This window comes from Equus przewalskii, chromosome 28, assembly GCF_037783145.1.
Source record: "Equus przewalskii isolate Varuska chromosome 28, EquPr2, whole genome shotgun sequence".
NCBI lineage: Eukaryota > Metazoa > Chordata > Mammalia > Perissodactyla > Equidae > Equus > Equus przewalskii.
The window spans coordinates 5,480,172-5,505,987 of record NC_091858.1 but is presented as its reverse complement, the minus strand read 5'-3'; the positions used below and the strand labels follow the sequence as shown (position 1 = coordinate 5,505,987).

The 25,816-nt window shown below is 34.7% G+C and overlaps 1 protein-coding gene across 4 annotated transcripts in view; it reads left to right on the top strand.

The window, feature by feature from the left end:
* Window positions 1-25,816, top strand: part of LOC103541927 (disintegrin and metalloproteinase domain-containing protein 2) — a 134,001-nt gene that overhangs the window by 86,106 nt on the left and 22,079 nt on the right. For all 4 annotated transcript variants that reach the window (XR_011534412.1, XR_011534411.1, XM_070599078.1 and 1 more), the window contains exons 15-16: window positions 11,352-11,457; window positions 21,799-21,982. Coding sequence is in view for 2 of the 4 variants with exons in the window: in XM_070599078.1 (XP_070455179.1) it covers window positions 11,352-11,457; window positions 21,799-21,982 (290 nt within the window). In the remaining 2 variants the exon portion in view is untranslated. The remainder of the gene's footprint in view (window positions 1-11,351; window positions 11,458-21,798; window positions 21,983-25,816) is intronic.

The window sequence follows — 25,816 nt, the reverse complement described above, 5'->3', positions numbered from 1 at the left end:
TCCCCCCTCCCCTTTGGTAACCACCAATCCAATCTCTCTTTCTATGTGTTTGTTTGTCATTGTTTTTATCATCTACCTATGAGTGAGATCATACAGTATTTGACTTTCTCCAACTTATTCACTTAGCATAATACCCTCCAGATCTGTCCATGTTGTCACGAATGGCCAGATTTCATGGTTTCTTAGGGCTGAGTAGTATTCCATTGTCTATATATATATATATACCACATCTCCTTTATCTAATCATCAGTCGATGGACACGTGGGCTGCTTCCACATCTTGGCTGTTATGATAATGCTTCAGTGAACATAGGGGTGCATAAGTCTCTTTAAAATGTTGATTTCAAGTTTTTTGGATAAATACCCAGGAGTGGGATAGCTGGGTCATATATTTCTATTTTTAACTTTTTGAGAAATCTCCATACTGTTTTCCTTAGTGACTGCACCAGTTTGCATTCCCACTAGCATTGTGTGAGGGCTCCCTTTTCTCCACAAACTCTCCAACATTTGTTATTTTTTGTCTTAGTGATTATAGCCATTATAACAGATGTAAGGTGATATCTCATTGTAGTTTTGATTTGCATTTCCATGATGATTAGTGATGTTGAGCATCTTTTCATGTGCCTATTGGCCATCAGTATAACATCTATGGAAAAATTTCTATTTGTACCCTCTGCCCACTTTTTGATTGGATTGTTTGCTTTTTTCTAGTTCAGTTCTGTGAGTTCTTTATATACAAGGGAGATTCACCCCTTGTCAGATATGTGATTTGCAAGTATTTTCTCCCAGTTGGTGGGTTGTCCTTTGGCTTTAATCCTGGTTTCCCTTCACCTTCCAGAAACTCTTCAGTCTGATGAAGTCCCACCTATTTATTTTTTATTTTGTTTCCCTTGTCTGCATAGACAGAGTATTCGAAAATATCCTTTTAAGACTGATGTCAGAGAGTGCACTGCCTATATTTCCTTCCAGCAATTCTATGGTTTCAGGTCTTACCTTCAAGTTTTTGGTCTATTTTGAGTCTATTTTTGTGTATGGAGAAAGATAATGTTCTACTATCATTTGTTTTGCATGTGCCTGTCCAATTTTCCCAGCACCATTTCTTGAAGATTTTGCCCATTTTTTAACTGGGTTGTTAGTTTTTTTGTTGTTGAGATGAGTGAATTCTTTGTATATTTTGTATATTAACCCCTTATCAGATATATGGTTTGCAAATATCTTCTACCAGTTGTTAGGTTGTCTTCTGTTTTGTTGATGGTTTATTTTGCTGTTCAGAAGCTTTGTAGTTTGATGTAGTCCCATTTGTTTATTTTTCCTATTGTTTTCCTTGCCTTGTCAGATATGACACTTGAAAATACGCTGCCAAGACTGATATTGAAGAGCGTACTGCTTATGTTTTCTTCTAGAAGTTTAATGGTTCCAGGTCTTACATTCAATTCTTTAATCCATTGTGAGTTAATTTTTGTGTATGATGTAAGACAATGGTCTACTTTCATTCTTTTGCATGTGGCTGTCCAGTTTTCCCAACCCCAATTATGGATGTTTCCTTTCTCCAATGTACGTTCTTGGCTGCCTTGTCAAAAATTAGCTGTCCGTAGATGTGTGGGTTTATTTATAGGCTGGCAATTCTGTTCCATCGATCTGTGTCTCTGTTTTTGTGCCAGTACCATGCTGTTTTGGCTACTATAGCCTTATAGTATATTTTGAAATCAGAGACTGTGATACCTCCAGCTTTGTTCTTTTTTTCTCAGGATTCCTTTGGCTATTCAGGGTCTTTTGTTGTTATATATAAATTTTAGGATTCTTTGTTCTATTTCTGTGAAAAATCTTGTTGGAACTTTGATAGGGATGGCACTGCATCTGGAGATTGCTTTAGGACGTATGGACTTATTAAGTATGTTAATTCTTCCCATCCAAGAGCATGAAACATCTTTTCATTTCTTTGTGTCTTCAATTTCTTTCAATGATGTTTTATACTTTTCAGGGTAAAGGTCTTTTATCTCCTTAGTTAAGTTTATTCCCAGGTATTTTATTCTTTTTGTTGTGATTGTAAATGGGATTGTATTCTTAATTTCTATATCTGTGACTTCATTGTTTGTGTATAGAAACACAATGGATTTTTTATGTTGATTTTGTATGCTCCAGCTTGACTGTATTCCTTTATTATTTATGTAAGTTTTTTAGTGGATTCTTTAGGGTTTTCTATATATAAAATCATGTCATCTGCAAATGGTGATAGTTTCACTTCTTCCTTTCCAATCTGGATCCCTTTTATTTCTTTTTCTTGCCTGACCGCTCCAAGACTTCCAATACTGTGTTAAATAAGAATGGTGAAAATGGGCATTCTTGTCTTGTTTCTGTTCTTAGAGGGATAACTTTCAGTTTTTCTCCATTGAGAATGGTATTAGCTGTGTGTTTGTCATATATGGCTTTTATTATGTTGAGGTACTTATCTTTTATACCCATTTTATTCAGAGTTTTTGTCATAAATGGATGCTGTATCTTGTCAAATGCTTTCTCTGCATCTGTTGGGATGATCATGTGATTTTTATTCATTTTGTTAATGTGGTATATCATGTTGGTGATTTGAAGATGTTGAAGCATCCCTGTAATCTCTGGGATAAATCCCACTTGAACATGGTGTATGATCTTTTTAATGTACCATTATATTTGACTTGTTAGTATAATGTTGAGGATTTTTGCATTGACATTTATCAGTGACGTTGGCCTGTAATTTTCTTTTTTTGTGTTAGCCTTGCCTGGTTTTGGTATCAGAGTAATGCTGGCTTTATAGAATGAGTTAAGAAGCTTTCTCTTCTCTTCAATTTTTTGGAAGAGTTTTAGAAAGATAGGTATTAAGTCTTCTTTCAATGGTTTGTAGAATTCTCCAGGGAGGCCGTTGGCTCCTGGCCTCTTATTTTGGGGCAGGTTTTTGATTACTTACTGTTTTGATCTCCTTACTGGTGATTTGTCTATTCAAATTCTCTATTTCTTCTTATTCACTTTTGGAAGGTTGTATGATTCTAAGAATTTATCCATTTCTTCTAGATTGTCTAATTTGTTGGCATATAGCTTTTCATATAATTCTTTCATGATCTTTTGTATTTCTGAGGTGTCCGTTGTAATTTCTCCTCTTTCATTTCTGATTTTATTTATTTGAGGCTTCTCTCTTTCTTTTTGTTTGGTGAGTCCAGGAAAAGTTTTGTCACTTTGCTTATCTTTTCAAAGAACCCGCTCTTAGTTTCATTAATTTTTTAATTGTTTTTTAAGTCTCTATTTCATGTATTTTCATTCTGATTTTTATTATTTCTTTCCTTCTACTGATTTTGGGCCTTGTTCTTCTTTTTCAAGTTCCTTTAGCTGCTCTGTTAGCTTGTTTCTTTGACATTTTTCTCATTTGTTGAGGTAGGCCTGTATAGCTATAAACGTCCCTCTTAGAATCGCTTGGCTGTATCCCATAGATTTTGGCATGTTGTATTTTCACTTTCATTTCCTTCCACATATTTTTTGATGTTTCCTTTGATTCCTTCATTGACCCAATTGTTTTTCAGTAGCATTTTGTGTAATCTCCACATATTTGTGGTTTTTCCAATTTTCTTCCTGTAGTTGCTTTCCAGTTTCATACCTTGGTGGAGAGAAAAGATGCTTGGTATTATTTCAATCTTCTTAAATTTATTGAGACTTTTTTTGTGATCTAATATGTGATCAATCCTGGAGAATGTCCCATGTGCATTTGAAAAGAATGTGTATTCTGTGGTTTTGGGGTGGAACGTTCTATATTTGTCTACTAAGTCCATCTGCTCTAATGTGTCTTTTAAGGCCAATGTTTCCGTATTGATTTTCTGTTTGGATGGTCTATCCATTGGTGTAAGTGGAGTGTTCAAGGCCCCAACTATTATTGCGTTACTGTCTGTGTCTGTTAATAATTGTTTTCTATATTTAGGTGCTCCTTTATTGGGTGGATAGATATTTACACGTGTTGTATCCTCTTGTTGGATCGTTCCCTTTATCATTATGTAGTGTCTTTCTTGTCTCTTGTTATGGTTTATGTTTTAAAGTCTATTTTGTCTGATATATGTATTGCTACCCCAGCTTTATTTTCTTTGCCATTTGCATGGAGTATCTTTTTCTATACCTTCACTTTCAGTTTCTGAGTGTCTTTAGGTCTGAAGTACGTCTCTTGTATGCAGCATATATATGGGTCTTGTTTATTATCCAGTTGACCACCCTATATCTTTTGATTGGAGCATTTAGTCCATTGACATTTAAAGTAGCTATTGATAACTATGTACTTATTGCCATTTTGTTATTTTTTTTCTAGGTGCTTTAGTCGTACTTCTCTGTTCCTTTCTTCTCTTGCTCTTTTCCCTTGTGGTTTGATGGCTTTCTTTAGTATTATGTTTGGGTTTCTTTATCTTAATTTTTTGTGCATTTATTATAGGTTTCTGGTTTGTGATTATCATGAGTTTTCTATATAATAACCTATGTATATAGCAATCCATATTGAGTTGATTGCCTTCTAAGTTTGACCTCTTGCTTAAAGTTCTACTCTTTTACTTCCATCATCCCACATTTTGTTTTTGATATCATATTTGACCTCTTCTTCCTGCATGTGTATCCATTACTGTCTTATCATTGAAATAGGTAATTTTAGTATTTTTGTCTTTTGACCTTCATATTATCTTCATAGGTGATTGATCTGTTACCTTTACTGTATTTTTCCCTTTACCAGTAATTTTATTACTTTTTTTGGTTAATTTTCTTATTCCTATTTGTGTTCTTCTCTTTCCCACTTAAATAAGGCCCTTTACCATTTCCTATAAAATTGGTTTCTTGGTGATGAACTCCTTTAATTTTTGCTTGTCTCTTAAACTCTTTATCTCTCCTTCAATTCTGAACGGCAACCTTGCTGGGTAGAGTATTCTTAGCTGTAGGTTTTTCCTTTCAGCACTTTAAATATATCATTCCACTCCCTTCTGGTCTGTAAAGCTTCTGCTAAAAAGTCAACTGATAGCCTTATGAGGTTTCCTTTATATGTCACTTGTTGCATTTCTCTTGCTGCTTTTAGGATTCTCTCTTTAACTTTGGACATTTTAAATATAATGTATATTGATCTGGGCTTCTTGGGTTTATCTTGGTTGGTGCTCTCTGTGATTCCTGTACCTGGATGTCTGTTTCCTTCTGTAGGTTAGGAAACTTTTCAGCTATTATTTCTTCAGATATATTCTCTGTCCCTTTGTCTCTCTCTTCTCCTTCTGAGACATCTATAATACGAAAGCTAGTGTACTTGATGTTGTCCTAGAGTTCCCTTAGCCTGTTCTTGTTCTTTCTAATTCTTTTTTCTTTTATCTGTTGCTTGGGTGATTTCCTCTATTCTTTCATTCAGCTCACTGATCCCTTCTTCTGTATCATCTATTCTGCTATTGAGTCCCTGTAGTGAATTTTTCATTTCCAGTATTGTAGTCTTCATTTCTGATTAGTTCTTTTTTATATTTTCCAATTATCTGTCGAAGCTCTCACTGAGTTCACCCATCTTCTCCCAAGATCAGTGAGCACCTTTATACCTTTTTGTTTGAACTGTTTGTCAGGTAAATTGTTTATTTCTGTTTCATTTCTTTTTCTAAGGTTTTTCCCTGTTCCCTTGCTTGAAATGCATTACTTCTCCTCCTCATTTTGCCTCTTTCTCTGTGCTTTTATCCATGTATCAGGTGAGTCAGCTATGTCTCTTGATCTTGTGGAGCCCTAGCACAGTTGGCTGCAAGGTCTGATAGCACCTTCATGTTGCAGTTTTTCTGTTAAGTGAGTAGGTCCCCAGTGTGGCTAGTTGATAGGCTCAGGGGCTTATAATTGCTGTAGGCCTCTGGCCTATTAGGCTGTTGTCAGCTCTCTCATGCTTGCAGCTAGTAGGGCTGGCCGCAGGCATTGGAGCCCCCAGTTGTTTCATGCTTTGGAAGGTGGGGGCAATCATTTCTGTGGCTTTTGGAGGATGCACAAGTCTCTGCAGCTGACAGGTCCCATGGCCCACTGGTCCACACACACTGTCAACACAGTCCTGGTCCTTGCACACATCCTGATCCCCTGAAGCAGACCAGTCACCCCACTGCAGAGGCCCCCACACACTCTACCAGGGCCTCATACACTCTACCTCTTCATAGCTCACACCCTACCCTGCAATGTTGGACCCACTTGCCTGCCTGTAGAGGATCCAGGCACCAGTCTATGCAGGCCCACAAGTTTCCCAAGGGCTTTCTATTGGGTGGGGCCAGTCCTTAGGGTGGGCCTCTTACTCTGGCTGAGCTGTATTAAATCAGTGCTCTAGGTTGCTGGGCAGACCCTGGGCTAACAAGCCAGTGGAAGAACTCCAATGGTGTCTGCCAGCTTCTGTGTCAGCACACCTATACTAAGTCACAATAATGGCTGTTGCCAATGTCTCAATCCCTGGAGAGGGCTCACCTCTCACTGAGATGTGCCCAGGGTGTATCAGGTGAGTCTCTTTTCAAGAAAGGGCTGTACACCTTTCTTTCTGGTGATTTTAGATTGCATTCCAAAATGGGTGAATTTGTGCATGGGCCCTTTAAGAGGCAGCTTTTTTCCACTTACATCCAATAGCTTTTCTAGAGGTATTCCTCATTGTAGTTAATAGCCAGTAAAGCCAGATATTAGGACACTCATCTTGGTTGTGGTGAGTCCAAAGGTTGCTTATAGCAGTAACACTCCCCAGCTCAGGTTCCCCACTCCTCCAGGGAAGGCCACGTACCTTGGTATTGCTCCCAGCCAGCCATAAATTTCTGTGACTCATGAAGGTGACGATTTTTCTTTCCAGAAAGGAATTTCCGCCTCTTCCACTTCAGTCAGAACTGCCCCTTATTGCAGGGGTTCTTTTTACACAGTTTTCAATTCCCTCTCAGGGGTAATTTTTCCTTTGAAATTTGTTTTGAATTTCCTTTGAATTTCGTCTTGAAATCCTTTACTAGTTCTAATAGTTATTTTTAGTGGATCCCTACTATTTCTATATATCAGAAAATGTCTGATAATTAAATGCACTCACATTATTTTGCAAACATCACCATCATCCATCTTCAGAATGCTTTTCAATTGCCCAAGCTGAACTCCATACCCATTAAACAATGTCTCACTCCTCTATTCACTCCTAGTAAATACCATTCTTTCTGTCTCTAAGAAACTGACTACTGTTGGTACCTTATTTAAGTGCTATCATACACTATCTGTCCTTTTGTGACTGCCTTATTGCACTTAGCATACTATCTTCAAGGTTCATCTATATGTCAGAATGTCTTTCCTTTTTAAGGCTGAATAATATTCCACTGTGTGTGTGTGTGTGTGTGTGTGTGTGTATCACATTTTGCTTATCCACTCTTCTGTCACTGGACACTTGGGTTACTTCCACCTTTTGGCTACTGTGAATGATGCTGCTATGGACATGGGTATATAGCTATCATTCAAGTCTCTACTTTCAATTCTTTTGTGTATGTACCCAGAAGTGAAATTGCTGAATCATATGCTAATTTTATTTTTACTTTTTTGAGTAACCGCCACACTGTTTCCCACGGTGGCTCCATCATTTTACATCTCCATCAACAATGCACAAGAGTTCCAACTTCTCCACATCCTTGCCAACACTTGTTATTTTCCTTTTTTCTGATCCTGGCCATCCTAATGGGTATGCGATTGTATCTTGTTGTGGTTTTGATTTGCATTTTCCTAATGATTAGTAATGTGCAATATCTTTTCATGTGCTTATTGGCTATTTTTATATCTTCTTTGGAGAAATGTCTATTTTAGTCATTTGCCCATTTTTAATTGTTTTTCAGTTGTTTTTTGTTATTGTTGAGTTGTACAGTTTCTTTATATACTCCAGATATTAACCCTTTATCAGATACATGATTTTCAAATATTTTCTCCCATTCTGTGGGCTGATTTCACTCTATTGATTTCCATGCACAAATGTTTTTAAAATTTTGATCTATATTTTCTTTTGTTGCCTTTACTTTTGGCATCATATGCAAGAAATGATTGTCAAATTCAGAGTTAAAAAGCATTTCCTCTGTATCTTCTTCTAAGAGTTTCATAGTTTTTGCCCTTACATTTAGGTATCTGATCCATTTTGAATTAATTTTTGTATATCACGTAAGGAAAGGGTTCATCTTCATTCTTTTTCATGTGGATATCCAGTTTTCTCAATATAAATTGTTGAAAAGACTGCCCTTTTCCAGGGAATGGTTTGACATCCTTATGAAAAATTATAGCATCTATGGAAGGATTTATTTCTGAGATCTTTATTTTATTCCATTGGTATATATATGTGTGTGTGTGTGTGTGTTTATGACAATACAACATTATTTAGAATACTGTAGCTTTACAGTTAATTTGAAAATCAGGAAGCATGAGATCTCAAAGTTTGTTCTCCATTTTTGAACATTTCTCAAACATTATCCTATTTGAGGTCCTTTGAGATTCCATATGGATTTTACGGTGAATTTTTCTTTTTCTGCAAAAACACATTGTGTATATTTTGATAAGGTTTTCATTGAAGCTGTAGATAACTTTTGGTAATATTGTCATCATAGTATTACTTTTCCAACCCATAAGCACAGAATGTCTTTCCAGCTATTTGTATCTTCTTTAATTTTGATCAGCAACATTTTGTGGGTTTCATTGTACAAGTTTTTTCACCTCTTTGGTTAATTTTGCTCCTAACTATATTTTTTCTCTTTGATACTATGGTAAATGGAATTGTTTACTTAATTTCCTTTTGGTATTTTTCATTACTAATGTATAGAAATGCAACAATTTTCACATTCACATTTTCACATTAATTTTATATCCTGAAACTTTGCTGAGTTTATTTATTAGTTCTAACAGTTTGCGTATGTAGCATTTAGAGTTTTCTATCTTTATATAAGATCGTGGAGACTTTAACAGACATAATGTTACTTCTTTTGTTCCAGTTTAGATGCTTATTATTTCATTTAGTTGCCTATTGCTCTGACTACCACTTCCAGGACTATGTTGAATAGAAGTAATGAAATCCTGCATCCTTCTCTTGTTCCTTATCATAGAGGAAAAGCTTTCAATCTTTCACCACTGAGTATTATGTTAACTATGTTTTTTATAAATTGCTTTTATTATATCGAGGTACCTTCCTTCTACTTCTAGTTAGTTGAGTGATTTTATCATTAAAAGGTGTTGAATTTTGTCATATGTTTTTTCTGCCTCAATTGACATGATCATGTGGGGTTTTTACCGTCATACTGCTATTTTGTTGTACGACATTTGATTTATTTTTGTACATTGAACCATCCTTGAATTCCAGGAATAAATTCTACTTAATAATCATGTATAGTGCTTTTAGTATGCTCTAGAATTCAGTTTAGTAGTATTTTGTTGAGGTTTTTAAAATCAATATTCATAAGGCATATTAGGCTATAGATTTCATGAGGATTTTTTATGTCTATATTCTTGAAGGATATTGCTCTCAAATTATTCTTCCTTGAAATCTAACAAACCCCTGAGAATAGAGATTTTCTAGGTAAGTGAAAGTTTGGATAATTCACTGTGCTCTGGGTATGGTGCTTTTAACAAAGCTCAAAGTACGTCAGACCTCTTCATTAGCCATAAGGTTGCTGGCTTTGGGCTACCAAGCCTCTGAGGAGAGAGGAGAATATCTCCAAATTGAAACATCACAGACCCCTCTGTTCCACGACTGTATTAGCTAGGATTTTACCAGAGAAACAATATCTGTAGGATATGTAATTATACTCTCTATGTATATGTATATCTATAGATATCTATACGTATATGTATTAAGATTTATCTTATGGCTTATGTGATTCTGAGGGTACAGCCTCCTTTCTGGGAGATACCAGTGAGCTGAAGTGAGGCAGAGGGAGAGCATAAACATGATGTCCACTGCACTTTATCTCCTCAAAGAACATTAGTAGGTTCTAGATGTGAGGCAAACCAGATGCCTTCCCCTCAGGCTGAAGTTCCAGGAAAATCAAAGGTGTCTCTTTCACAGAAGGACTGAGTATGTGTTTCAATCAGCTATCTGGCTGTGCACTGGAGGGGATAGCTGGCCAGGAACTGTCTCTGATTACCATCCCATGGGACCCAGGAATGAAATCTCCCCTGGCCACTAGAGCCAGGTGATCTAGGACATACCTTGGAAGCAGCCATAAAATCAGGACTTTTTCTTCTTTTAGGTATCTAAAATGAGAAACTTATGACTTTAATTAAACCAGAAACTGATAGTTCTTAAAGTTTGATTAGAGTTTAGATAAGGCTCTGTTTACATCTAGTTCACTCTTATTTCAAGGGTATAACTCTCCAGGGTTTTCAACTGAGAGTTGGTATATTTACTGAGACTCCTTCCCCTGGCAGGTATGTAGACACAACTGCTGAAAAATCTGCACTGCTTTACGGAAGTCATCTCTTTATATTTTCATCTCTTTCTCTTCACATGTTTAGAAGTAGGAAAAACCCTTGAGGGGGGAAGAAACTATATGTTGAAGCCCCTTGAGTCTAATTTTGTCACTATAGCTATGAAAGATCCTCCAGCTTTTGCCTATTTTTAATGTCTAGCAGCACTGGTCTGTTTCCATAGCTAAGCTTCTAATTTTGACTTCTCAGCTATAACCAGGTTTGCAAATAGCCCCTGTGACAAAATCAACTGCTTCTTTTCAATTTGCTACTTCCTCTAGGAGTTACAACTGAGATTCTAACATGTCCACTGGGCCTCTTCCTACAGTGTGTCATTTTTCTTCAGCATCATAATGCAGTGGTAAATCTCCCTATCAAAGGCTTTTGGTTTAGTCTTTCAACTAGAATAGAACTGATGGAGGTTATGGTGAATAAACTGCTCTTTAAGGCAGATGGATCTTATGAGAAGTAAACACATTATGTGTGTAGGTTGGATAGTGAGTGTGAAAATGAAACAACTGTGACTCCAAAAATTTTTGATCTGAGGAAATTATGGTAAAAAGTAGTAAGTTTAGTGGTTTGACATTTATGCAGATTATTGACCAATAAGTCAATTATTTGTTTAAAAAGTTTCTTATATACTTATAGATATATATCTTTTGACTTACTAAAAATTAGAAGACAAATTGGTTAATTCTAAGATATCTGTTTCGATTTTAGATAAGAATGCTTTCCATTTTCAAATATTTCATTGAAGTGGTTTTGTGTGATCTTAAATGCAGTTTTTATTTTCAATTTTATGTTATGATCTTATTTTGCACCATATGTTTTAAACCATTTCAGAATTTTAAATGTATTCATTAATTATTTTAAATTAATATAAGTTCGATATGACTAACCACGTATTTTTTTCAGGTGCAGAGTTTGGTTCTTCAGAGTGTTTTGCTTACCTTAATTCTAAGGCTGATCAATCTGGGAACTGTGGTTCAGGTCCTGACGGATACCAACCATGTCAGCCTAAGTATGTTTTAAGAAATCTATCTCAGAAACTCTATTTATTGCCTCATATTTGAAAATACCACCACATAATTAAGTTTATATATTATCAAAATATTACCTGACCATGAAGTAAGACTATATTTAATTCCAATTATAAATGTCTTAAATACAGATTGTCCGTACCTCTCTTTGTCATATATCCAAATTATCCCTTATTCCTTTCTACAGAGTGTTTTTTGTTTTTTGAGGAAGATTAGCCCTGAGCTAACTGCTGCCAATCTCCCTCTTTTTGCTGAGGAAGACTGGCCCTGAGCTAACATCCATTCCAATCTTCCTCAATTTTTTATATGTGGGACGCCTACCACAGCATGACTTGCCAAGCGCTGCCATGTCCGCACCTGGGATCGAAGCGGCGACTCCTCAGGCAGCCGAAGTGGAACATGTGCCAATGCACCACCAGGCTGGCTCCTACAAAGTGTTTAATTCACATATAAGTACATTAATTACCCTTTAGTTAGAAGGACTGATCATTTTTATTGTGCATGCTGTCACTTTAATTTTACAAAGGATGACCATTCTTATAGTGATGAAATGAAAATGCATGAATTTTTACTATCCAGGAAGTAAAGCGCTGTGTTTAAGAACATTTACTCTACAGCCAGACATCTTGGTTTCAAATCCTAACTCTGCTGCTTTCCTACTTGTGTGAGCTTGGACATGTGCTTCACTTTTCTGATATGTAAAATACAAATATCAATTGCACTAACATCATTAGGCTGATTCCAGTATGGAATTTACATACTCTACAAAAAACACTTAGAATGGGAGTGACACATAGTATGCGCTATATGCATTAATTATTAATTATTAAATATGACAATTAGTATATATGTTAGAACTAGAATGTTGCTGTTATTGTAATATTTTATTTTGATATTATTTCAAACTTGGTTTGACAGTAAAAACTCCGTAAAAAACTTAGAGTTTGCATGAATAGCACAGACTCCCTATATATGCTTTACTCAGATTTACCAGTTGTTTACATTTTTCCCTTTTGCTTTATCTTTCTGGTTTTTTTTTTTTTTTTTGAGGAAGATTAGCCCTGAGCTAATATTCTGTGCCAATCCTCCTCTTTTTGCTGAGGAAGACTGGCCCTGAGCTAACATCCATGCCCATCTTCCTCTACTTTATATGTGGGATGCCTACCACAGCATGGCTCGCCATTCAGTGCCATGTCCGCACCCTGGATCCAAACCCGCAAACCCCAGGCTGCCGAAGCGGAAAGTGTGCACTTAACCGCTGTGCCACCGGGCCGGCCCCATATCTTTCTGTTTTTATTTTTAACTCTCCTCTCTTCAAAATGATTTTTCTAAACCATTTTAATGTAAATTGGATACTGTGCTTATTTACCCCTAAATAAATCAGTGTGTCTTTCTTGAGAATAAAGATATTTTCTTACATAGCTATATTGTAGCTGTCAAACATGGATCTTATAAAGCTTCATTAGTTGTCTCAGTAAAATATTTATAGCTGTTTTACCTTGTTCAGGAGCAAATCCAGAGTATTATGAACATTAGTCATGTATTTTTAAACTTTAATCTAGAACACTTCCTTTTTTTTCTTCTTTTTTTTTTAATACTATAGGTTAATTATTTTGTAGAATGTCCCTAAATTTGGGTTTGTTTGATATTTTTCATAATTAGATTCATGTTATGCATTTTGGCATGCTTCTCACTGAAATGATATGGTACCCTCAAGTGCAATTTTTCAAAGGTACATACCATCCTCTCTACATACTGGGATATTTTAGGTTAAATTATTTGGTAAAGTTAATTTTCTTAAGGTCTCTCAATTGTAAAGTTAATTCTTTCCTTTTGTGTTTAGTATGTATGTGTGAGGCATTATATTGAGACTATGGACATATTCTGTTCTTCTTCAAAGTTTCACCTACTTAGTTTTAAAATACATTCACGATTTTCTACCTCCATTACTGACTCTGCCTTTAAGCTAGAAGTTTATTGTAGGAAGAAGTATTCCCTTCTCTATATTTGTTTATGTTCTTATCTATTATTTATATCAGTTTTTTATTTAAATCAGATCAGACTCAGTAATTATTTTATTCAATAGTATAGACTATATTACTGCCATTATTTATTTTGATACTTTTTCAAATTGTCTCAATTTTGGCTAGCGAGAGTCCCTTCTAGTTGGCCACAATGTCTTTTTCAAAAGTCTGTATGACTCTTTAAGAACTTCCAAATTTTTCTAGCACAAAAAGGATGTTCTAGGCTCCTGTTGTACTTTTCCTATCCTTGCTCTGGATTCAGCTATTTATCCAAGAATCTCAGGTTTCTTTTAGTAGAAAATAAGTATCTGGGCACCAAGTATGCTTACTTCCACTGGTTTTCATTACCTCTAAGCTCTCTCAGTTAACGGAGTTAGAACACACAGGCAATATATCCCCATACGTGTATCACAGATTTATTTCTGTATCCATTTGTTTATATCTCTGTATTTAAAACATGAATTTATAATGATAATTTTATTTCCAGTTAAACACCACAAAGTACATTTTGGTACATTTATAAGTTGCTTTCTCATATGCTCAAGCCCAGAATGCACAGAAGTTTGTTTCACAGTTGCTAAAAGCGTATACTGACCAAGGGAAACATTCTAGCTGTTATGCCTATATTTTCCTTTAAGTCATTGAACATTTTTATATTAGTTGCTATAAAGTGCTTCTCTGCCTATTGCAATATCTGTGTCATTTTAATATTGGTATCTAGTGATTTATTTGCTCCTTGACTATGTCACATTTTAATTATTTTTGGCAAGCCTAGCAACTTTTTTGCCTTATGTTGGATACTATGAATAACACCTAATGGAAACTTTGCATTCATTTATGCTTTTCTGAAGGCTATATAATTTTGTTATGGAAGGGATTTAACATAGCTTGACTCATACTATAAACAACACCTCTCATTTCTCCAAAATGTGCTACTACTTGGTATTGTCAGTCTTTTTCATTTTAGTCATTCTAGTTGTAACTTACTTTTGTTTTAATTTGAATTTATCTAATTAACAATTATTTTGAGCATTTTTCCAATGTTCATTTTTCCACATTTTCCAATGTGGGTGTCTTCCTGTGTAGTGAATCTGTTCAAATTTTTTTCTACTGTATTTGGAATGGTTTAGTCTTCCTACCGTTGAGTTTTACGTTTGTATCTTTTTATTCTGAACTAATTGTAGATTCATGGGAAGCTGCAAAAATAATAGAGAGAGAATAGAGAGGTCTCCTGTACCCTTCACCTGGTTTTCCCAAATGGTAACATTTTATATGACTTATATCATATATATCTTATCTGTAGAACAATATCAAAACCAGGAAATTGGCTCTGGTAAATTTACAAACTCTACCCCTCAGAGTTCATCAGTTTTACGTGCATTAGTGTGTGTGTCATATGTGTGTCGTGTGTGTGTGTGGTGAATTCCCATCTTAACAATGTTGAGTTTTCAATTAATAAATACGGAATTTATATCTAAATTTATTTCAGTCTTCTTTAATTTTTCTCATCCACATTTATTAGTTTTCAGCGTTCAAGTGTTGCATGTATTTTGTTAAATGTATTCCTAAACATTCTACTTTTGAAAATACTGTAAATAGAATGGCTTTCTAAATTTCATTTTCACATTGTTCTTTACTGACATATAATAATAGTAAAAATTCAAATAATATTTTATATTGATCTTTTATATTGTGTGATTTTCCTAAACTTTTTCTTTTTTTGCCATGAGTTTATTAGCATTTCCATGTCCAGGATTGTGTCATCTGCAATAATATCTGAATTATTTATTCTTTTCCAATTGGGATGTCTTTAATTTGTTTTTCTTGCTTGATTACACTGTGTACATATCCATTAAAATGTTGAAATACAAGTGTAGAAAGAAGAGACACTTGCTTACTCCCAATTTTATGGGAAAAATTCAGCTTTTCACCATTAAGTTTATTGTTAACTCTTTTGTTATTGTTAGGGTTTTTTGGATACTCTTTATCTGATTGAGAAAGTTCCCCTGCCTTCCTACTTTTTTGAGAGTTTTTAATCTTGAATGGTGATTGTATTTTTTCAAATGCTTTTCATTTATCTATTGACATGATTCTATATTTTTTGTCCATTCTTCTATTCATATAGCATATTACATTATTTGTTTTTCAGATGTTAAACCGACTTTAGGTCATTTTTTTATAATCCACTCTGACAATGTCTGGCTTTTAATAGGTTGTTTAGACCATTACCAATAAAAGTGATTATTGATATAGTTGGACTCGTATCTTCTGTCTTCAAATGTAACAATATATAATATAGTAATAGTCCACCTTAATAACAGTGTACTACTTCATGTGTAGTGCAGGCGTATTATAAGAGTATCCCAATTCCTCCATCCAGTCCCCTGCAACATCACTGTTATTCATTTTAATTATCATGTACTATAAATAGCCAATACGTTCTTTGTATTATTGCTTTAAGTAGACAGCTATCTTTTAGTTAGTTAAGAATAAGAAAAATAAAACATTTTTCTTTTATTTATTCATTTTCTGATACTCTTCCTTTCTTAATGCAGATCCAGGTTTCTGAATCATGTCACTTTCCTCTGCCTCAAGACCTTCTTTTAACATTTCTTGCAAGACAGATCTGCTGGCAAAGGATTCTATTACTTCCTGTTTTTCTGAGAAAGATTATTTCTCCCTAAATTTTGAAGGATAATTTCACAGGACACAAAATTATGAGTTAGATTTTTTTCTTTCAACACTTAAAACTTTCTTCCACTTGCTTGTTAATTGCAAGTTTTTGATGAAAAGTCTACTGTAATTGTTATCCTTGTTCCTCTGTAAGTAAGATGTGAGCCCAAACTAGTTGCCTTCAAGATTTTCTCATCGGCTTTGGTTTTCCTCAGTTTGAACGTGATATTTTTGTGGGTGGTTTTTGTTTCGGTATTTATGCTGCCTAGTGTTCTCTGAGTTTCTTGCATTTGTGGTTTCATGTATGTCAATAATTTTGGAAAAATCTTGGCCATTATTTTTTCAAATATTTCTTCTTTCCCATTCTATTTCTTCTTCTTCTTCTTCATTTCTTATTATAAGTACATTACACTTTTTGATATTGTCCTATAGTTCTTGGATTTTCTATTTTGTTTTTTTTCTGCTATTTTTTATCATGATGTTTCAGTTTGAGAAGAAGTTTCTACTGACCTATCACTGATTTCATTGAGTCTTTCTTCTGCTGTTTTGATTGAGTTTTATTGATGGGCCCTTGGAAGGCATCCTTCATTTCTGTCACTTTTTTTGCTATCATTTCCTTTTGACTCCTATAGTTGATTCTTACAGTGTCCATATCTTTGATGATATTTTCTCTCTGGTCTTTCATGTTGTCAACTTTTGCCTTTAGAGCTTTTAAGATATTAATCATAGTTATTTTAAATTTCGTATCTAACAATCTCAACGTCTGTTTTATATTTGATTTGGTTCTGATGCTTGCTTTGTCTCTTTAGACTGTGTTTTTTTCTTGCCTTTTCACAAGTCTTGTACTTTTTTTTGTTGAAAGTTGAGCATGTTAATTTGGGTAATAGGCACTGAGGTAAATACGCCTTAACTGTGAGGATTTATGTTAATCTTTTTAGGGGCTGTGTCTAATGTTTGTTGTAGTTATAAGTACCAGAATCTTCAGATTTCTCTAGTAGGGTAGTTTCTTCCTCCTCTCTTAGAATTGAGGCTTCCTTTCGTTCTGCCCCTCAGAGGGAGTATGTGTCTTGCAGTTTTTCCAGATGTAATCCACTTTTATTGTTACAGGAGACTTGTTAGTATAGTGGTAGGGTGTGGGCAGGGGACCTTCTCTTGTTTTCATATAAGCCTCAGTCTTTAAATGTGCCTGTATCTCAAGGGTGTGGCTTTCAGAAGTGTTTCTGTCACTCTTAGATATATAGCTTCCTCTTCCATGGTCACATCCTCTAGTCCCTGCCACAGCTACAGCATTCCCAACTATTTTCTTAGAAATTTCAGTATTATTGATTATGACTTTATTTATTATTTTTTCTTAGGTAAGACAGGAAGAGTGGAGTTGGCTAGAGTGGAATGGAATTCCCTTTCCCCAGCTAGGGATAATGTTTCAAAATTGCCCTCTGATAAAGTCCTTCCACCTGCAGATTAAGCCTTTGTGATGAAGAAGGGTCTGGGAAGGTTTTACAATGGTTACTCTTTTCTTTTCCCTGCAAGGTCTATATGGAGAGTTCCTGGAGAAAATGCATGTAAAAATATGGTGGTGCCTTATGACTGTGCTCCCTGGGAGCTTCTCATTCTCACATTAGTCCCCACTAGGTCTCCAGCAATTTGTCAAAATCAGTATATATATTCCTACAGGCTTATGTAGTTCAGCAATTTCTGCTCCAGGTACACAAATTGCAGGTACTGCAATTATTTTTTCTCCATGTACTTAGCTTTCCAGATTTATGTAGGTGGTTTTCTCTATAACCTCAGTTCTCTGATGGGTAGAAGAAAAGTCACCGATTTCAGTTTGTTCAGCTTTTTCTTGTAATAACAGGAGACATGACTTCCAAACTCTTTTTGTAGCTGTTGTACAAAATTTTAAAGAACTTTAAGATAAAAATCACTTAGCTAAAAAGTAATTACTATGTTTTAAAGGGATATTTTATTCATTTTGTGATATATTTATAGAAGTGCAAACTCCAGAATTCAGAATCCCTTTAAATTTCCCTTTGTGCCAATTTGGAATCAATCCTGACTTCTGATCCCAGCCACAAGCAACCAGGGACTTGTTTTTTATCTTCATGCATTTGCCTTTTCTGGAAATTTTGTATAAGAAAAATCATACAATATGTAGTCTTTTTGTCTGGTTCTTTTAGTTATAATGTTTTTGAGTCATCCATTTTGTAGCATATATCAGGAGTTCATAACTTTTTATTGCTGAATAATATTATATGGTATGGATATAACATTTTGTTTATCATTCACCAGTTGATAGGCATTTAGAATGCTTCTGGTTTGGGGCTATTAAGAATAATGCTGCTGTGAACATTCTTGTGCATATTTTGTTTTGTAAAGCCATATATTTGTTTCTCGTGGGATATAACAAGTGATAAAGGTATAAGTCTTTGTGTTGACATACATTTTTTTTCATTTCACTTGGATGTACACTTAGCAGTGGAATTGCTGGGTCATATGGAAAGTGTATGTTTAACACTTTAAACATATCCAAATATTTTCCAGAGTGACTGTGACATTGTACATTTCTATCAACAGCGTATGGGAGTTCTAGCTTCTCTACATCCTCAGCAACATTTGGTATTGTCAGGACTTTTGGTTTTCTTGATTTTTGCTTTTTGCCATTCTGAAGCATCTCATTCTGGTTTTAATTTGCATTTACCTATTGATTTATGAAATGACCACTCTTTTATGTGAGTATTAGTTATTTGCATGTTGTCTTTGGTGAAATGTCTTGACAAATCCATAGCCCAGTTTTAAATTGGGTTTTGTTGATATTATTGAATTGTAAAAGTAGTTGACATATTCAGAATATAATCTTTATAAGATATATGAATTGTAAATATTTTCTCTCAGGCTATCTTTTGTCTTTCTTTCTTATGACATCTTTTGAAGGGCAAAAGGTTTTAATTTTGATGAAGCCCAGTTCATGTATTTTTTACAGATCATGGTACAGATCCATATAGTATCTAGGAAATCTTTGCCTCATTGCATAAAAGTTATGAAATCAGAAATGTTTGTCATGTTCCTGATTGAAGGCTGATAGCATTCAATCTTTCAACAGTAATCATAGTGCTACTAGTAGATTACACATATAGCTCTCTCAGTTTGAGGAAGTTCCTTTCTATTCCTATTTAGATGAGAATGTTCATCATGAATCAGTGCTGAATTTTATGAAATGCTTATTCTGCATTCTTTGAGATGATTATGTATTTCCCCCCTATATTCTGTGAAATGGCTCTTAGATATGAACCCAGTCTTGCATTCCTGAGTAAATCCCACTTAGTCATGGTGTATAAATTACTTTTATATAGTTCTAGATTTGATTTGCTGATTTTTTGTCAAGGATGTTTTTTGCCTATGTTCATTATATTGTGATATCTTTGCTTGGCTTTGATATCAGGGTAATATTTGCCTCATAGAATGAGTTGGACAGTGTTTTATCCTTATCATTTTCTATAAAAGCTTGTGTAGAATTAGTATTATATTTTCTTTATATATTTCATGGAATTCACCGTCGAAGTCATTTGGCCTTTGGTTTTTCTTTGTGATAGCTCTGTTTATGAATTGGAAAACACATTTAGATTTAGGCAAATTTAAAGTTTCCTCCAGTGTTGCCTCCCATCAGTCTTTCTCAAGTATCCTGGCACATGCATGTAGCCTTCCAGTCAGCCAAGGATGTGGTGTAAAAAGAGCTCATCACCACCCTTTATGGAGCTGTCATTTCCAGGATCATGCCTTTAATTTCTGACTGGTCTGTCACTAACCACAAATGGGACCTCACCCTTAGGCTAACAGTGCTACTGGTTTTAGATTCATTCCCTACCAACTTTGCTACTTTTATTCAAAGTGATGCTGGATGTTTTTTTTTTTTTTTTTTCTCTCTGCACCAAATCACAAGTGACCCCTCTGTGGCCAGCCCCAGTGGCCTAGTGGTTAAAGTTCAGTACGCTCCATTTCACTGTACCAGGTTCAGTTCCCAGGCACAGAACCACACCACTCATCTGTCAGTGGCCATGCTGTGGAGGTGGCCCATATAAAAAAAAAAACAAAAAAAAAAGAAAAGGAAAATTTCCAACAGATGTTAGCTCAGGGAAAATCTTCCCTAGCAAAAAAAAAAAAAAAAGAATGACCCTTCTGGCATTGAATTTATTGGTTTTCATGGCCAGCCCTGCCCTAGTAAAAAGACAGCCCCAGCTGACCTGGGAGAGGGCAAGGGAACAGACTCAGGCAAAAAGACTACAGCCTCTCATTATTCTTATTTGATTTTATAGCATCTGTTCATAAATGCTTTTCAATTTATTGTTTACTTTTGATCAGTTTTCCTAGCGCCGGAATGGTTGTTTTGACAAATTTGCTCAGTTTTATACTTGTTTTGGGGGAAGATGATTTAATTGTATCTTCTCTCTCTCATAGCCTCCTCATTCAGATTTATCTATGCCATTTTATTTATTTTGTGTCTGATTTATCACAAAATCTAGCAGTGACCCAAGATAAACACTCTCATCTAACTAGGAATACAAACAACTTCTTCAATCTGATAGCTATATGTATTTTGTACTTCTACCAGTTTACATCTAAGATAAATTCCTTTCAATGGGAAGAACTCAGTTTACATTTTCTTTAGTCCAGGACTGCTGGTGACAAGTTTTCCTAATTATTGTCTGAAAACACCATAGTTCATTTCAAAAGACATTTTCTCTGCAGAGAGAATGGAAAGGCAGTAGTTAGTTTGATTTACCTTTGAATCTGTCATTCAGTAATCTTTTGGTTTCCATTGTTTCTGTTGGAAAGTGAATCTTAGGTTGTATTATTGATCTTTGTTGTTAATCCTTTTTCACTTTCTGGTTAATTTCATGATTTTTTTTTCTGTGGTTTACAGCAGTATCATTATGATGTATCTTAGTGATTTTATTTTAATATTTGTTGCATATAATGCTTGAGTATTGGTCTCATTGTCCTGTCAGTTTGGGACCCATAATGATGAAAGTAGGCATTATGTTTGAAAAACTGAAAAGGAAATCCAATAAGACTGGTAATTAGATACACTTTATTAAATTTTTAGGATAGAATAAGCTTGAAATTGATTATGTTTAAGAATCAGGGGCCAGCCCGATGGCGTAGCGGTTGGGTGCATGCCTTCTGCTTCTGAGGCCTGGGATCTGCTGGTTCGGATCCAGGTGCTGACGTGGCACCCCTTGTCAAGCCATGCTGTGGTAGGCATCCCAGATATAAAGTAGAGGAAGATGGGCACAGATGTTAGATCAGGACAAGTCTTCCTCAGCAAAGGGAGGAGAATTGGCAGCAGATGTTGGCTCAGGGCTGATCTTCCTCAAAAAACAAAACAAAGAATCAAGAGAAGAATGAAGAAATATTTACAAAAAAGTGATCAGGCTAGCTAGCAAGTAGTTCATAAGTATTAAAATGTTTAGTTATTATTAACATTGCAGGCAAGGCCCTTTTTTTTGGTGTTTCACAATTAATTACATAAATCCTTTTGCAAACTTTCAATGCTTTAAATATTTTTGCTTTAGAAATGATATTCTCTGTATTGAAAACTAATGATTTTCATTTATTGGTAAATTATAGGGATCTTCAATGCGGAAAATTAATATGTAAGTATCACAAAGAATTTCTAGTTAGTGTTCCAAATGCCAGTACTATTTACACCAATGTACAGGGAGACATCTGCATCGCATTGGAGTTTCCACACGATTATCAAGAGAGCCCAAAGATGTGGGTAAAAGATGGAACTACTTGTGGCAAAAATAAGGTATGTAGTCTTTTATTCCCAAATAACTTCCTAACATTTTATATTCTATTTTTAAAACGCATATTTGGTTTTTCCTTATAATTTAAGTGCACATTTGATTTCAAAAGTAGAACATTTTGAAAATAAGAAAAAGTTTAAGGAGAAAAAAATGTAACCTACGTTCATGCATAGATGATATCACTATGAATATTTCATTGGCTATTTAGGACATTTTTGTGGAAATTATGTATATTCACTGAATTGAGAATCATACTGTTAATTCACTGTATTTTACTAAATTATCTTGTATTACACAGATAGTACTTTTAATGTCATGAATTATCTTTCAATATAATTACTTTAGAATAGCTGTGAAAATAATATATGCCCATTTTAGCAATCAAAATAATAAAGAACGCACAGTGTAAAGCAAAAATCAATCAAGGACACATATCTGAGATGTAACTACTTTTTCCATTTTCATGAGCCTTACAAGAACTCTTTATTTATATACATATATACGCAAATATCGAATACTTATCTAGCCATATTAACTGCAAATTTTTCCAAAAATAATCCATCCTCTTATCTGATATTACTCTTTTATCATTCCATGTAGTACATATGAATATGTATCAACATTTTCTGTCTTAGATTTTTTCCTCTGTGAAATATATACTACTTATGTATACATACATAAATTCACAACAAAGTTCAAGCTCAAATTATTCTCATGTCCAAATTTTAAATTATAAAACATCTTTGGTCTAATAAGAAATAAATCACTTATTTAAATCACTTATTGAAGAACTGAGGGAAAGGTAAACTATAACTGACTTGAAAGCAGAAGATGTCATTTTGTGAAAGAGGAGTAAAAATTCCATGTTTTGGTTGTAACCAGGTATAAATGAAATCTCACAATTTTTTACATCTTAATTGTATATCATTATAAATGTATACATATTTAAAATATATTATTTTTATCTGATAATTATGGAGACATTTGCCTTACATATTGAAGTCCTAATTCAGCCTAATTTTACTAACACTCAGTTAGAAAATTGAGAAGTAAAAAGGGATTGAAAAGAAAAATTGTCAGCATTCTCAAATAAAAATTCAGTCATTTTAAAACTTTTATAATTTTGCTTTCCTGAAATTTACTTTGCAAAATATTTCCCAAATTATTGCCTAAACTCTTTAATTTTTAGCTCTCTGTTATTTCTAAACAATCTAACATCTAGTCTGTATGAGTTAGGAATTGCACAAGAAACAAGAACCACCAAGTATGGCCTAAACAGTTTATGGTTTATTTTTCCTCACCATGTGAACAAATTGAGGAGATTGCCCATCCAGAGAAATGTGGGCTTCCACCAAGGCATCAACGATCACGAGTCAGTCTAGTTTTCAGCAATAGGTCCTCTACAGTGATACTCTTTCTTATGCTTTCGAGATGGTTTATGGAACTCCAACTATCCCACAGTTCAAGGATTATTGGAAAGAGCTAAGGGAAAAAAAGGGTGCATGCCATCTTTATTCACTGCCATTAGTGAACAGGGATATCTGGCAGTCACCACTGTGCTAAAGTATTCATAACCAAGGTGATGCTTCATCAAATAGTCATCTACTTCAGCAGCTTTAAAACATGCTACTGTTCAACATTAAAAAAGCAATTCAGAGGACCAGCCCCATGGCCTAATGGTTAAGTTTGGCATGCTCCACTTCAGTGGCCCGGGTTTGTGAGTTCAGATCCTGGGCGCCATGCTGTGACAGTGACCCACATATGAAATAAAGGAATATTGGCACAGATGTTAGCTCAGGGAGAATCTTCCTCAGCAAAAGAAAAAAAAGCAATACATAATGATGTTGGAGATGTTGCTCTTCCAAGGTAGGGAGGTAGAGGGGCTGGGTAGAGATTTTGAGAAGTGGTCACAAAACTTTGGCTTCATATAAATCATATATTTCTATTAGAAAAAGATGATCAAGCTACACGTGTATTAGTGCTCTAAGAATTTTTATGTATTCTGCAAATTAGAGTGCCAATGTTTTTTAAATACTTTATATATAAATATTCATTGGGATTAGGATAAACACATTATCATAAGGCATTTCAAAATTCCTTTTGTCGACATAGAAATAGCAAGAGTTATTGGATCCTATACATAATTGTTTCAATTCTCAGAGATTAGTGACTAAGTATAAACAAATAATTGTACAAATTACCAACTACTTGTACATAGTTAATCCTAAAAGGAATCTAACAAGAATTTTCTAAGATCTGTATTTAAAAATCTTGATGTTGAAATTCAAGTGGAAATTATAAGCATAAAACCTGATTTAAAAATGTTTTGTCAAAATAAATAAGCACAGATCCTCATTAAAATATTTCAGGGGGCTGGCCCAGTGGCTTAGTGGTTAAGTTTGCGCACTCAACTTTGACAGCCCAGGGTTTGCTGGTTCGGACCCCGGGTACGGACTTATGCACCACTCATCAAGCCAAGCTGTGGCAGGTGTCCCACATATAAAATAGAGGAAGATGGGCACAGATGTTAGCTCAGGGCCAATCTTCCTTAGCAAAAAGAAGGAGGATGGGGGTCAGATATTGGCTCAGGGCTAATCTTCCTCAAAAAAAGAAATATTCAGGAAGATGAGAGTAGGAAATATCAATGCATGATTCTGAGGGAGCAACTGAAGTAGTCATAAAGGGATATGATGGAAACAAGAAATCCCAGACAGCTGCCATATTTCTCAATGTCTAGCATCTTCACTATGGCTAACCACAAGGGAACACGTGAGGAATGTGACATCACCACTGAAAACAGAAATGATGATAATTATGAACACTCCAACTCTTTAGTTTTATACTTTTTTCCTTGAGTAAAAAATGTAGAAGATTACTATATGAAAAGATGTCTCAATGTGCGTAGGGTAGTATTTATTTGCTTCATCTTCCAGAATGGAAAAGAGAAACTGGTTTCAAGTTGCTAAAACATGAACAATTTGTGTGGTTATATAAAAGAATAAAACCCTGAAGATATACATAAATCAGTATATCACACTATTGATGGAAATGAAGTAGAGGCTTGGGAGTGACTTTGCTAAATAGAAACTCAGTCATAATCAATTTTAATTTTCAAATGTGTACAACATTGAAAACTGTGTTCCTTAAGGTTGCCCCTTTATTTCTTATTTAAGAATTTTTTATTATTAATTAATGTATTTCAAATTGTTTCAAAAAATTTCTGTCTAGATTGATTTGACTTAACTTGTGTTTTATTCACATTTAATCTCTTTATTGTATTAAATAAATTTTCTACTTCCCTTTACGCTGTCAACCAAGGAAAATAATTCAGTTTGCTCAGACAGTATATTCCTCATTTACTAAAGAATTGAATATACTATTTTTTAGGGTGCCCTTGGCTCATATGGATAACAGTATATACTGTAGTCATAACATGAGTTTAGTGATTTTACCTCTTTTCCAAGTGTCTAAAGCACTGAATATGAAATACATACTATTTTTTGTGGTAAAATACGCATAACATAAAATTTACCACTTTAACTGTTGTTAAGTGTACAGTTCAGGGAGATGAGTACATTCACATTATTGTGCAACCATCATCACTATCCATTTCTAGAAAATTTTCATCATCCCAAAGTGAGACTCTGTAAACTATAAACTATAACTCCCCAAGGACACCTCTTCACAGTCCCTGGTAATCACTATTCTACTGTCTGTCTTTATGAATTTAAATATTCTAGATACCTCATACAGGTAGAATCATACAATATTTGTCCCTTTGAGTCTGGCTTATTTCACCTGGCATAATGTTTTCGCATTCTTCCATGTTGTTGCCT